This window comes from Raphanus sativus, chromosome 4 (genome assembly GCF_000801105.2).
Source record: "Raphanus sativus cultivar WK10039 chromosome 4, ASM80110v3, whole genome shotgun sequence".
Classification (NCBI taxonomy): Eukaryota; Viridiplantae; Streptophyta; class Magnoliopsida; order Brassicales; family Brassicaceae; genus Raphanus; species Raphanus sativus.
Genome location: NC_079514.1, coordinates 45960566 through 45975352, shown reverse-complemented (window position 1 = coordinate 45975352; position 14787 = coordinate 45960566). Strand labels below are relative to the sequence as shown.

General features: G+C 35.4%; 2 protein-coding genes across 6 annotated transcripts; one reads left to right on the top strand and one right to left on the bottom strand.

The window, feature by feature from the left end:
* Positions 1–6439: 6439 nt before the first annotated feature.
* LOC108854992 (zinc finger A20 and AN1 domain-containing stress-associated protein 6) lies at positions 6440–7715 on the bottom strand. 5 transcript variants are annotated; one of them, XM_018628676.2, is made up of 3 exons: positions 7470–7715; positions 7289–7346; positions 6440–7189 (listed from the first exon to the last, which is right to left on the bottom strand). In XM_018628676.2, the coding sequence occupies exon 3, from the start codon at positions 7167–7169 to the stop codon at positions 6666–6668; it is 504 nt and encodes a 167-aa protein (XP_018484178.1). In that variant the 5' UTR covers positions 7170–7189; positions 7289–7346; positions 7470–7715; the 3' UTR covers positions 6440–6665. The 5 variants fall into 5 exon arrangements, with proteins under 5 accessions (XP_018484178.1, XP_056865157.1, XP_018484177.1 ...); XM_057009177.1 differs by having other exon boundaries at positions 6440–7205; positions 7470–7714; XM_018628675.2 differs by lacking the exon at positions 7289–7346 and having other exon boundaries at positions 6440–7205; positions 7470–7714.
* A 4341-nt stretch (positions 7716–12056) lies between these two features.
* Positions 12057–12617, top strand: LOC108853068 (uncharacterized). Its single transcript, XM_018626532.2, has one exon. The coding sequence runs from the start codon at positions 12168–12170 to the stop codon at positions 12513–12515; it is 348 nt and encodes a 115-aa protein (XP_018482034.1). The 5' UTR covers positions 12057–12167; the 3' UTR covers positions 12516–12617.
* The last annotated feature ends 2170 nt before the right edge of the window (positions 12618–14787 follow it).

The following is a 14787-nucleotide window of genomic DNA, read 5'->3' as shown; positions in this document are numbered from 1 at the left end:
GTTAGAGAAGACATAAGTAATACAATGACAAGTCGTCGTACATCTAAAACAATGGCAGGTTATGGTATCAACCATACATGTTTGTATAGTATAAGCTGTGGTGTCTTAGATGTCTATTTCTATATAGTTTCGTAGTTGATGATGTGATGGTGGTATCTATTTATATAAAATTCACTTTACTCTCTCCTGGGCGCGCCACATCAGCCGCCACGTCACAAACTCGCCCTCTGTAAAGCCAACACGCGTCCTGCTTCTAATACTCACCGTTTTATTTATTATGTTTCGCAATATATTTGGGCTTTAGTTGTAGTTAGATAGTGTCTTTAACTTCTTAGAGCCCATATCATAAGAGATAACTTCATCTACGTAAACCGCTGCGCTCTATTTTTAGGGTTAGAGCTATCTTCTTCTTCACATCTTGCGTATCGATTAGGGTTGCACAAATGATCTTACAACTTCTTCATCAATGGTGACCATCGACATCTAGGTTTCATCGCCTTCTCTGAGCTCTGATCAGTTCAGCCGACAATAGAGATCCAGAAGGATTATTTGACGAATCTCTGAATCTAGATGCCTTCGTGTCGTTTGGCTTGAGTGGTTCCAGAACCGTTACGGGAGGCATTGATTCAACTATAAATATGTGAGGCTTCACCCCGTGAACATCATTCCTACCAATCTTGATAACTCTTGGAACTTTTTTTTTACAGTGGAATGATTTTGGTTACGTTTATTGATTTGGTTTTTGTTCGTTGATGTAAGATATCGTTTATTAATTTAGAAATCTTGAGTTTAGATGATTTAGATTTAGTTTTTGATTTTGTTTTTATTTGTTAATGTAAGATGATTTTGGTTCTGTACATTTATAAAGCTTAAGATGATTTTGATTTCGTTTATTGATTTTGTTTTTGTTTGTTAATGTTAGATTATTTTGGTTCTGTTTATTGATTAAAAAAGCTTGAATATTGTTTGATACCGTGTGGAGTTGAAGGTTGTTGATGAGACTAACAAATTTGTTTTGATACTGTCTTTTATAGGCCGGAGGTGTTCAGAACCGGGAAGATAGTCGGCTCCTCTGTTTATTACTGAAATTGTTGGCAAGACATACACATTTCATCTCAGCGTGACCAATTTAAATTACACTGCAAACATCAGACCTTCACAGTCTCACTCATCTTTGACGAGCGTCAGTTGATGGGGAGTCTACATGATCTTCGTCGATGTTAAGGTATTCTGTTCTTGAAACTCATAAACAGCTTATCTAAAAACAATTTCTGGCATTGAAACTCATAAGCTTGCTTCAAAACTCAGTATTAAGATCTGTATTCAAACTCTGTTGAATGATAAATCTTGAACCCGTTGATTGATTCGGCTTTTTTTATACATGTGTTACAGTCAACACTCATGCCATCCACCATGAATGTAAACCGTTTCACCACCTTCCTACACCGTCTCAGCACAGATCTATATGTGTCAACGGTAACCTGGTAATGAGAGTAAATCTACCTTTGAGACAGGTTCCTCACAGCTTAGCCAACTCACTTGATAAAGTAAAAGTATTTGGCGTAATTACTTAATATGTTCAAATTTCTCATTCTCTTTCGTATTATGCTTTTGAGTTTCACTGAAGGCTTTTGTGTATCTGATTCTCCTATAAGAGAAAATAAGCTTTGGTTGTTTAGAAATGAGTGCCTATTTAAATTTTAATTAATTGTAACAGAGATGTATTATACTAAAATACTTACCATTATTTGTTTCTTCGGTGAAACAAAAGATTCTCATCATTATCTGTTTACAGGTTGGACTTGCTATGCAACAGTTTTGACGAGCGAACAACAGCTCACTGGAGAAGAAGAATAGGAGACTTGACTCAGATTCACGCTGCTATCTCTGCAGCTGGTATGGATGCATGTTACTGCTGTCGCAGGAGCACCCGCTGTGTCTTTCAGCTTTGGGAAGGATGAGAGAATGGCTAAATCAGAAGTAGCAGTTACCGCGACCCGTGCAGATGCTCTGTATATGCAGGCTGCTGAAGTGATTAGAGCTAAGCGAGAGCATTTGGCCTTCCGAAGAAGAGATTCACAGTCTAGGAGAAACCTTCAAGATTGTAAACAATGAGAAGAGCGGGAGAGTAACTTATCAGAAACTCAAAAAGCGTTTGTTGAAAGATTTGATACCAATCTTGACAACTTGGACATCAGTGACCCGCCACAATGCTTGGATCCGTAGCTTTTGTAGGTCTTATTTCTTAATTTTTTTCCATCAAAAGTTCTGATTTTGTATCTTACCTTCTGTGTAATGATCAATTTTTTTTTTAATACAGTCGGCTTTGTTCATTAACTTTTACAACATCTTCCCATAAGGTTTTTTGATGATTGAAGTTTTTTGTTTAAGCTATAGCATCTTCTTCTGCGTTCAGAAGCTCAAACTATGACCTTATGTGATTTTTTTAAAGTTTTTACATTCTTTTCAGTGGGTCTATATGATGAAGGGAGATTGAATTTGGAGCTTGAGGTTTGACTGATAAGTGTCTGCATTGAACTTTCAGGACCAATCAGACACTGTTGTCTTCATCAAAAGATATCAGTAAGGAGATGAATCACAAAGGAGGACAAGTAATCTAAGGTTTGGAAGTTTAGCGTATGATAATAACATTTAATTGGGATATTATTCGTTCTTCGTCCTTTTATACTTTTGTAATGTTATGAACAAACAATGAAGACGTGTGGTAGACTTCAATAACTTAAACAAAATAAAAAGCGGAAAATGCACACAAAACTTTGTCTATAAAAATGCACATAAAATATAAAAAGAAAAGAAAAGAAAGAACTCTTACAGAAAACGTACACCATAGAATGAAAGACAACTTTAACAGAGCTCATAATTGTAACACAAACCCAGATTTAGTGGCCAATATCTACAAAACTTAACATTTGGTTAAACTACTAAAATCTGGTACTGTAAAACGATTAGAACTCCACAATTGTCTTAATCAAAAAATATATTACATTCAATTTTAAGAAAATATTAGTTTCAAAAAAAAAAAAAAATTTAAGAAAATATTACTCAAAACTTGAAAAAATACAATGATGAAAAAATTAAAATATTATAACTAAAAACAAATAACAAAATATAAAATTCCATGGCATCTTGAAATACTTTACCACTTAAGCAATTTGTTGGAGACTTAACTAATAGATTTAGTTCATCCGTCAAAATTTCTTTCTAAGACCATATATGGTCACTAATTTATCCTAAATTTAATTATTTAAAACCTTTAGAAACTTCTAAATCAACGTGCCATTAACCAATACTATTAGGGATGGCAAAAAAAGAACCGAATTGATTCATCCCAAATCAACTGAAGCGAAACCGATCTAAACTGAACTGAAACAGATCTAAAACAAACTAAAATCTATTATCAGCAGTTCAGTTTAAGATTCTGAACCGAGTTAAACCGAATCGAACCGTGAAACCAATGTATTTTTATTATTATTTGAATTAAACATATTAGCAATATACAAATATTTCTAGAACCGAATTAACCAAACTGAACTAATAAAATACCCAAAGTGTCCACACCTACTACAAAACCTTAAAATCATTACATAAACACACACAATGTAAATATACCATTTTAAAATGTATTAATTTCTAATTCTGTTTTACATTTCAATATTTTGTGTTGTTTTAATTAATTACATATACAAATTTTGTATTCTATCATCTAGATTTAACACACACAAAGTATATCAAATATTCCTACTAACAATATCTGAAATTAAAATTTATAAAATTATATAAGATAGTATACTACATATTTAGTAATTATTTTTAAAATATTAATTTTTCAGTACACTTACAAACAAACTTTAATTCTAACACACCTGCAGATGGCATTTCAAAGCTACTAGATTCAGTTCTAGAGCTTAAACCAAAAAGTATCATCACTAGTGTGTAAATTTCTATTCTTTAATGCGTCCTTAACCGTTCCTATGTCTTTGTACGCGAGATCATCTGATTAATATGTAGAAGAGAGTTCGAGTCAGTTAACTAATGTTGGATAAACATATAAAGACACTAAACAAAACAAGTGTTAGCAGTTGGTAGAATCCCATCTAGGCATTATTTCATGGGACTAGAATAATAGACTTTAATGTTATTTGAAAAATTTTAAAAGTATAAATGAAACGACTATATGTCATTGGTGAAACAAAATAGACCAATACATAAAGGAAACAATAAATATAAGAAAATTTTATAAGTTTGTTTTTATGATATATATAAAATATCTTAGGTTATTCTATACATCTAAGTAAACAAATAATATTTTAAAAGGTTGCAACGTAAATTTCAAAAAAAAAAACTTTGAACATAAATACACAACTGATATGAGAAAAAAGTTTACATCACAGTCTGAGTAAGAGACACATTATAATATAACCTAATATGGAACATATAAGAAAAAAAATAAAAATAGATAACATAAACCAAAACAAATAGATCATCAACTCTATATACCAAAACTAAAATAGAACAATTTTAGCTATAATCTACTGTAAAAACTAAATTTAGTTAAAACATAAGATAATTCACTAAAGTATATAAAATTAAACAGCATATGTGAATTTATTTACAAGTCTGATTATAGTTAAACTAATAGATTTAGTTAAACAAAATATGTGAATTTATTTACAACTTTAATATAAAATTCCATGGCATCTTGAAATACTTTACAACTTTCTATTAAAACTTATAACAAAAAATAAAAAACCATATATTAAAAAATAACAAGTAATATTGATTTTAAAAAAATTATTACTGATTTTTCAGATAACTTGGTTTATTTAGTCTTCAAATGCAATAACATGTACACAATTTAACTAATATTTATATTTTGAAACAATAAAAATTCATATTAAATATTTTCTAACTATTTAAATTTTTTATTATTTTTCATCCCGCCCGTAGGGCGGGCCGGCCCTAGTAGGATTTGTAAAAAATTGTTCAGTTATAAACAGTGTAGCACGATTTTATGGTTTAAGTGTAAACCAGTTTTATATAAAAAAAAAAAAAAAAAAGAAAGGGTCCAAAACAATTTTCATAGGTAGATTTATCAAAACTCCTTCCCTTTTAATAAAGTAGATGTAACAACATTTTTGTTTGAATGCATGTTTTAACGGTTAGAATTGTATACATTTCAAAAAGATTACCATTATGAATTCAAATTAAAATGATTTCAGAAACGCATTTCTTATTTTATCAACTTCGTTGTTCTGATTATTTGGCTTATAAAAAATGGTTATATGATCAAAAATTTCTACATATAATCCTTGACTTCTTAAAAAATTATTAGCAAAGAAAAAAGATTATTAGCTTTACTTATTAAGAAGAAAAAAGCCAACAAGAGAATATCTTATTAAAAGAGAAATCCAACACGCGTTTTCTCTCTTCTCTCTCCTTCGAAGCTCAAAAACAGATCTGAGACCTGGCTCTGGTCCGGCGGCGCGTGAGCGTGCGTCCGGTACCGGAAGCCCCTTTTGCCTTTGTTATGTCTTTTCTCTTTGCTTCTCTGGTGATCCGCTCCTCTGTCGTTTTGCTGGTAGTTCTGGTGTGTCGCCTCTCGCTCTCTCTCGTTTGCGCTCGTGAAGAGGGACTCTGCGGCAGTGGAGATCATGGTGTTTCTGGAGCTTTGGCGCGGCGGTGTGTTGTGGTGACTCTCAGTGGAGTCGGCTTTTACGGATTGAGTCAGTCTTCGTCGAAGCTATTTTCAGTCTTGGCTTCCGGTTTGCTTTGAACGTGCGCGTGGGTCTTGAGGGACAGAGCTTTGACCTCCAGTGAGCTCACCTGTTAGTTTGAAAGATTTAAAGGCGTTGTTTATGGTTGGGACAAGGGAGCTTTTGCTCTCTTGGATTGTAGATTGCCACCTTGTTGTTATCTGTTTCGTGGATTTGGAGTAGTTAATCTCCGGCTACCGGCTGTTTTAATAAAGAGACTTCGGAAAGCTTTTCTAGGCTTGGCTGAGGTATGGTGAGAAGTATGTGGCGCTACATATAAGGCGAGTGGAGAGCCCAATCAAGGTCCAATGGCGAGTCTTAGTTGGAATTGAAAGGTGTTACAGCAACGGTTAAGGTTTTTAACTTCTCTAGATTCATTCTATGTTTTGGTGATGTTCGTAATGTGTGCTTCAGTTGGCCTCCTTTCAAGCGGGTTTAATTGGTTTTGAGCTATCGCCCTGTAGGCTTGGCTTGTTGTTGAGGTCGAGGTTGAGTTTTCTGCTCCTGAGCTCTGTCTGTCTTTGGCAGTAGTTTGTTGGTTTGTTTGTACTCAACTCTGGAGAGATTTAGGTCCTTGCCGGCTCTTGGTTTCGGTGGGAATGTATTTCCAACCGGCTTTGTGTAAGTTCTCATTTGAAATCAATATTAATCTACCAGATGACAAAAAAAAAAAGAGAATATCTTATTCTTTTTGGGGGCAAAGAAAATCAATTGGGAAGATAGGGGAAAGCGTCTCCATCCTAACAACCCACATGACGCATGTCTCATCTTAAATACATATCTTTTACATTAAATAACCCATGATGAACGGCTGAGATCAATCATATAACACACATCTATGGGACAGACGTGTCTTGAAGACGAAAAGGTCAACGCATCGAACGGCTCTGATCAAATCTTCTGAAGCTTCGCCACTTTGACCAGCGGGTTCGCCTTCGCGATCTCTTCGCGACCGGCCAATTTGAAATCGAAGGTGCATCCATGGACCTCCGGATACCTGTGGGCCCCGCAAAACGTCACCCCGCACCGGCACTTGAACCCGGTCAACCCGACCCGTTTCTTGCACGTGGTACACCGGTTCGGCCGTTTCTGCTGCTGCTCCGTCGCCGTTACCGTCACCGGCGCGTTCTTCGGCGGTATCTCCAATTCAGCAGATGGGTTTTGAACGAGAGGCTGGATCATCGGAGTAGAGATGGAAGCGATCTCCGTAGACGGATGAGATACATCGGAGAGAGAGGATTCAACGGTGGATTTAGTGGAGCCTTGTTGTTTAAGACAGAGATCGCCGTAGCAATTAGAGCATAGATTCATGGTTGCGGAGCTGCCGAGGAAGCCGCAGTTGTTAGCACAGAGACGGTGGCCTTCCGGCGTTTGACATCGATGCTCTTCCGCCATGGATCTTGATTATAAAAAATCTACAGAATAAAAAATCTGAAAAATAAATTTAAAAAAAAAAGACAAATGAAGACGGTAATAAATATAGAGAGTTTAGAAAGGAAGGACAAAACACGAACCAGAATCTGGTCACCGAGAAAGAAAAAGAAAACAGAAAATTTCAGAGAATTTCCCTCGCTTTCTCAGCAACCAAACAGAAATGAAAAAGAAAAAAGATGGAAAGTTTAATTAAAAAGAAAAAGAGAAAAGACAGAGAAGAGAGGAGAAAAAGAAGGAGCGGAGGAGAGAGATTTAGTTTACCTGTTCTTGAGAGAAGAAGGAGAAAGATGACTCACTGATCTTTATCTTTACCAAACAACGATGATATAGGGAAGAGAAAAATTATATACACACAGCTAAGTAGAGAGAGAAATAAACAACGACGAAACAGAGACGACTCTGCTCAAGATTTAAATAGAATAACGGTTTCTAGTTTCATAATCAACATATTAGTATTTTTATAATCTCACTAAATCTCTAATAAACTTCATACTGCTATATATAGTATAATATAATATTTATACACGTTAGTGCACCTATTTTGACGATCAAATCTTATCCTACTGGTTAAATGTCGGCATGGTGGTGTCACTTATTTGATTCATATAGTAATTTGATTAGATAGGTCAAACTTTACACGGTGTGGGTTTTAATTAAGAAAATAAGAAAAATCGCACCGTGTTGGTTACCTTGGACAATCCACTTGGAATCTTTTCTTCTTTATGTAAACTTGGAATCTAAATGTGCCACTTGTTTCTATTGGTTTTTCAATTCAAGAAAATATTACGGTCCAGTTAACGTAGAAGTACATTTTGATATGATGGGATAGCTAAAATATCTAATCAACTGATCAAGTTGATGAATTTGTGGAATGATGCACGCAAGCCGTTGGTTGGGTTGGGTTGGATTAGAGTCATCCTTAGATATTGTTAGGAATGTTTATTCGTAGAGGAACTTTAATTTGTCTTTATGCTTTTATCTTTGTAACCATGTTCACCTGGTGTATCAATGATGATGCAAGACAGCATGAGCATTGTTTTGGTTTGCAAAATAAATCAGCTGCCTACCGATCCTCTCCTGTGGTGTCATGGTTGTTCTCGTTTCCCTGCCTTTCTTAAGCTGAGTTTGTCTGTTTTGGCATAAATAGTGGCTTACTACTCAACCACTCTTCCCTTTTTCTGTTTCTACAAATGTTGTTGATGTAGCAAAAGTTTATAGGGTTTGAGTATACCTTTTTCAGTACCTAATTAATTTTTTTTTGAATTTAGAAATACTATTTCCCGTACTATAAAACTTGTATAAAAAAATTCTTATTAAATCATCTTAAAAGATGAATACAATTTTAGGTTTGAATTCCTATTTATAATAAATCAATAGTTTTAGAAAATCCTAATCCAATTTAATATAAAAAACCATTAAAACCTTAAAAGAATAAAAGTAATTACTATCCTATTAATAAATAATAATATTTATAATATATCCAAATATTCTCTGCATCATTCTTTTCGGATTGGAGAAGATTCGTCCTAGAATCTTGATCATAGTCTTCGAATCCAAAACGTGTCCCGAAAAAACTATTTCTCGAATCTTCAATAGCCTATTTTACACGATTTTTGCACGGATCTATTTGAAACTTAAATCTTAACAAATTCGTTTTTTTGCACAAAGTTTGCACGCAGCAGATTATTAAGATTCTGCAAAAACTCTTTCTCAATATAATTTCGCTCTATTTTTGCACAGTTTCGGTTTTCAAAGGATCTATCTTGAAAAAACAAAGTCGACAACACATACACTATCTTCGATAAAGCTCTTGTCATCTTCATTTTCATCCAATTGCATATCTTAAGCTCATGCTTCTTCGATCTTCTTTAACGCATGTTCAAACTTATTATATCCATGTTCTAGAGCTTGTTATAACTTCTCATATAGATCTTGTTCGAACTTCTTCAACTTCTTGCAGAGATCTTGTTAAACTCCTCCACGATCTCAACTAGTTGTTGTTGTAGATGCATCTCCTATCAAAATAATAAAACCGTTTAGTTCTGATACCAACTAATGTAGCGGAAACTTCTAAGATTTGAGAATACAAATTCTCAGTGCTTTAGTTGAAATCTCTTTAGGATTTGGAAATGTTTTTTTCCCGTGCTATAAAAGCTTGTATAAAATTTTCTTCAGGTGTATAAAAGATTTAGAAATAAATATTCGTAATAACCAACATATACACACCCAAATATATCTAATATATACTAGAAGCTTCAGGTGTTTCAGATATCCGATCGGGTCTCGGATAGAACCAGATCTCAAACCAAGACTCGTGAATTTAAGAGAATATATAAAACATCCTGACCACCCACGGCTAATGGATCCACCCACGTCCGCTTTCTCAGTCCGTGGACCCCATACCGTCTGACGGTCAGTCTGTTAGTTTTCCAAGACTCTAGATTCTTGTCTACTGACCCTACAATCACCACATGACATTTCCCCGTGTTTTGGCCTCACTCGCACGGTATCGCGAATCATTTCCCGATAGATCACCCATTATTTCAGTACTCCAGCCCAAGCACGCTTAACTCTAGAGTTCTAAACGGATGTGTGACGGAAAAGGTAATCAACTTTGGTAACATATGTAGCCAAATCAATCCTCTTAAGCATTTTTATATATCACAACTCGGAATGTTACAATCCACCCCTCTGAAAGAACGCAACGTCCTCGTTGCGCATCACGACAGGTCTCAAAACGCCTCTCGGATCAGAACTGAGATGGCTAACCATCTCTGATACCACTTGTAACTCCTGACCCGTCCACAGCTAATGGGCCATCCACGCCTATTCTCTCAGTGTGTAGGCCCCATCCCGTCCGACATTCGGTCTGTTAATTTTTCCAAATGATCGAAATCATTGTTTACTGACCCTAGAATCACCACATGACTTTTCCTCGTCCTTTGGCCTCACTTGCACGGTATCGGGAAGTCATTTATTCTTTCTCCACTACAGCCAAAACACGCTTAACTCTTGAGTTCGAAACAGATGTGTGACGGAAAAATTAAGTCAACTTTGGTAATATAGATAGCCAAATCAATCATCTTAATCCTTTCTGTATATCACAACTAGGAATATTACAATATATCTAATAGATATTTTATCCTAGATTTTAGGATTCAGTGAAAATGCTCAAGCCTAATGGAAATCATCATATGAGGTCGCTGGAGTCATGTAGCCTAAGCACTAAACCACCAGATCACCTTTCACATCTTTAGTAACTAAGGTTCGTCGGTTCTAACCAAAAGATTACTTCCCAGTTTGTGGGTTGGACTTTTTATAAAAGTGAGGACCTATGGACTACCGGGTACTATGGACATTTGCATGTTTTTTCTTTCTCAAAAACACACATTATAAAGAGAAAACTCATTAATGTTACCAGAGAAAAAAGAGTAAGCCCATTAACATAAACTATATCTATCACTAAGATATTTTTTTTTTGAATTATACAGAGGTATTTTGGCTTCATAAAAGTGGTTCAGACTAATCACGTGTTGCCATATGTCGGTCCTCTGTCCCTGGCGATGCCGAAATGTTAATTCCTCTGTGGCCAGGACTCGAACTCTGGTGGCTTCATCGTATTGAGCTTTTTACCCTCAAGTTAATCACCACCAGACCACAAACCCCAGTTAAGATATGTTCTCTTTAAATTTGAAGCGGAAATATAAATAGTATAAGATATTATCTATCACATAACAGATGAAGGAATAAAAATTGTGATAAGTTTTCTATGAAACTCAATCATTGGTTTCACCTTCTTTCTTCTTTGATCAATGGTTTTAAAGAAACTACATCTTCAACCTTTGTTTGGTTTGGCGCATGGGTGTTTAAGGTATGGAATATTAATTGAATGTAAGAACTCATGATTCCATATGTAATCTTTAGCAAATAATATTTGTTCAATCAAAAGTTTAGAGTTTTAGGCTCATGGAAAATGTTTGATTTTAAAAGTGGTTATTAAGTAGGTAGCATATTAGTGTTACAAAAGGGTAAATGGGATATTAGGAAACTCTAATTTGCCCAAATAAAATTTTGAAAACTTGATTTAGTAGTTTGAAATTTATATAAAATGCATCAACTATTGACCAGCTTCCAAAAATATAAATATTCTCCTTTGAGATGTTATAAAATATAAATAATAATAAATTCGCTAAATCAAGTTGATTATGTTCTTTAATTTGTGTATCTTTTTCATTTTAGTATAGTATTCCTTATAATCTCTTATATAAGTATTTTAATAAATTATTATGATTTATACATTAAATTATCTCATATGTGATTTTCTTTTGAAAGTGGTAATCTCATTTAAATTCCAACTAGAACATGATCCGCGCACATGCGCGAATATTTTTATTTTAATTAGAGAAATATTTTTATCATTTTCTCTAATTATTACAACTTTTTCTCTTTAAAATTTCAATATAAAATTCCCATACATTTTATAATATCACAGATAAATGGTATTTGGAAACGTATTATTCTCTATTTCTATATAGTTTTAGTTTTCTTATATAAAGGATTCTCTTATATACCAAAGCCTAAACTATTCTGGCAAAGTGAAGAAAACCCAGAAAAGAAAAAGAAAATTGGTTTTCAATATAATGTGATCTAACCATTTACATGTTAACTTACTAAATTTGTTTTTTGTTTTGTTTTCTCAATTTGTATTCGAGTATTCTTTTCTAGTAAGATGCGATGGATATATTTCACATTAGTTCGTTGAGCGGGAATAATTAAATTTAGACAAGTAACCTAACACAAAAAGAACCTGCAACATTACAACCATCTCAACTCCCGCTGATATTGACACCAACTCCAACAACAACATCATCGATCATCTTTAATATCAACTTAATCCATACACACATATTTACATATATATCCACGAACCCCTTTTTTTGTTTCTTAATAACTTTTAGAATGGCTAAGAGCTATTCTCATTCTGCTTCCATGGTAGTAGCAGAGAAGATCTCATGGTACTGTGCGGTGTTTGCCGCCATGATGCTGCTGATGAGCTGCTGCCACGTAGACGATGAGGCCGGTTCCACGGATACCATCGTGCAGAAGCAGCAGTCATCGATGATGATCACCGGATATTCTGATCGGCGGCCAGCATGCGATGAGATCTATGAAGTGAAAGAAGGAGAGACGTTGCAGACGATAAGTGAAAAGTGTGGAGATCCATACATCGTTGAAGGGAATCCTCATATACATGACCACGATGATCTTTTCCCTGGTTTACTCATCAGAATCACTCCTTCCTTTTAATCGCAACTGATTATTTAATGTATTAATATGGATGTTTTTTCTTTGATGTACTTGTGATTGTGAAGCGAGAAAAATTGATGAATATAATTTTTTTTTATAACTGTTGGATATGGGGCCTCAACCCAATAACGAGAATCGCTCGAACTGTCCGCCCATCAGAACGATCTGACATACGCAACCGAGTGTCAGAAAAGAAAAACGTTCACACCTTACCACGGCGGCGAACGTAGCTGTCACCAACTCTGTCGAACACTGTTCGTGACCTGAGAAATAATGATGAAAAAGATGGAGTCCCGGCAAAGAAAAGTTTATAAAAAGGAAAGATAAATAGCTATTGAAGACATTTTAATCACTTTGACGGCACGTTCGTTTTCCTTGTATTTCTTCCCTTCCGGTATTTAGCTTAAATAATTCCATAAATAAAATCTTTGACCCTTAAACATTATTTATTGATTGATTAAAGATTTTTAAATCCGATTATCGGATTTATGATTCACCAATTGGTGCCCACCGAAGGGCCTAAGGGTTTCTAGCGCACGAATTAACCAAAAGCAATTAAGAAAATATTCAAAAAAAAAAAATTAACCAAAAGCAACACTAAGAAAGAAATGGCGGTTACTTCCTCCGAGATGATCGATACCTCAACCACTCGAATTCAGAAACGTCGTATGTTCTTGGAACTCCGACTTCACCTCTGCCACCACCAGCTGAACTAGTCGGACAACCACTTTATAGAATCTCAAAGTGATAAGAAGTCCTTCTCTTATTCAATCACTTAAACAAACAATAGCTTCAAGAACAATACTCTTTAAGCTTTTAGGTTTCTAATCACTCAACACACAACTCATATCATAATATCACATATCGATATCTGTATATATAGTCATCGACATATCCTAATCCTAATTGATAATATATCTAGATTTCCTAAATATATTACAAATCCTCATCACAATAGGATTAGGTCTTTAGCTTGTATCTCAAGCTTCATTAGTTGTTAAGCTTAGGTCAACAATCTCCCCCTTAAGCTTAACTCCATCTTCACCAACATCTTGAACTCCAATAAGACTTCTCATTTCTTTGAACTTAATCCTCCCGAGTGATTTCGTAAGAATGTCCGCCCTTTGCTTATCTCCAGGAACATGCTCGACCTCAATTTGCTCGTTCTCAACACACTCTCGAATAAAATGGAATCTTCTGTGTATATGTTTACTTTTGCCATGAAATACAGGATTCCGAGTTAGAGCTATCGCAGATTTATTATCCACCTTAATAACCACTCGCTTGCAGTCTTCTCCAACGACTTCACCAAACAATTCCTGTAACCAAATGGCTTGTTTCGCCGCCTCGGTCGCTGCCATAAACTCTGCTTCACAACTTGATAATGCAACAATCTCTTGTTTGGTAGAACACCAGGTTATAGGACTTGTTCCAAGATAAAAAACATGTCCTGTTGTGCTCTTTCCATCATCATCATCGACATTATGCGAGCTATCACTGTATCCTACCACTTTTAGATCGTTGTTACGCTCGTATCGGAGACCAAGATCACACGTTCCCTTTAAATACCGAAGGATCTGCTTTAATGCTGCGCCGTGTGAAGCTTTCGGCTCCTGCATATATCTGCTTAGTACTCCTACACTAAACGAGAGATCAGGTCGAGTATGTAACAGGTATCTTAAGCATCCAATGCACCGTCGATACTCTGTTTCATCAACCTTCTCTTCGTTAGGTGCCTTGGAGAACTTGGCGTTCATCTCCATGGGTACGTGAGTCAAGTTGCAGGCGCTCATCCCTGTTTCCTTGAGGATCCTTTGTGCATATCTTCCTTGTCTTAACACGATGCCATCCTTTTCTTGACAGACCTCTATTCCCAAATAATATGTTAACTGCCCGAGGTCACTCATCTCGAAAGTGGTTGCCATCTCCTTCTTAAACGCTAGAATATGCTTCAATGATGATCCCGTGACTAGCAAGTCATCAACATAGACCACCACAACAAGAAGACTTCCATCAACTTTCTTTCTGTACAACGAGGGTTCTTTCGCACATCTCCTGGAATCCTAAGGCTCGCAAAATCTGATTCAATTTAATGTTCCAGGCTCGTGGGGCTTGGCGTAGTCCATATAGTGCTCGTTTTAGCTTATATACCTTATGTTCTTGACCCTTTACAACGAAACCCTCTGGCTGAACCACATATACTTCTTCTCTTAGTTCTCCATTGAGGAAAGCGGTCTTCACATCAAGGTGGTGAACTTCCCATCCTTTAGAG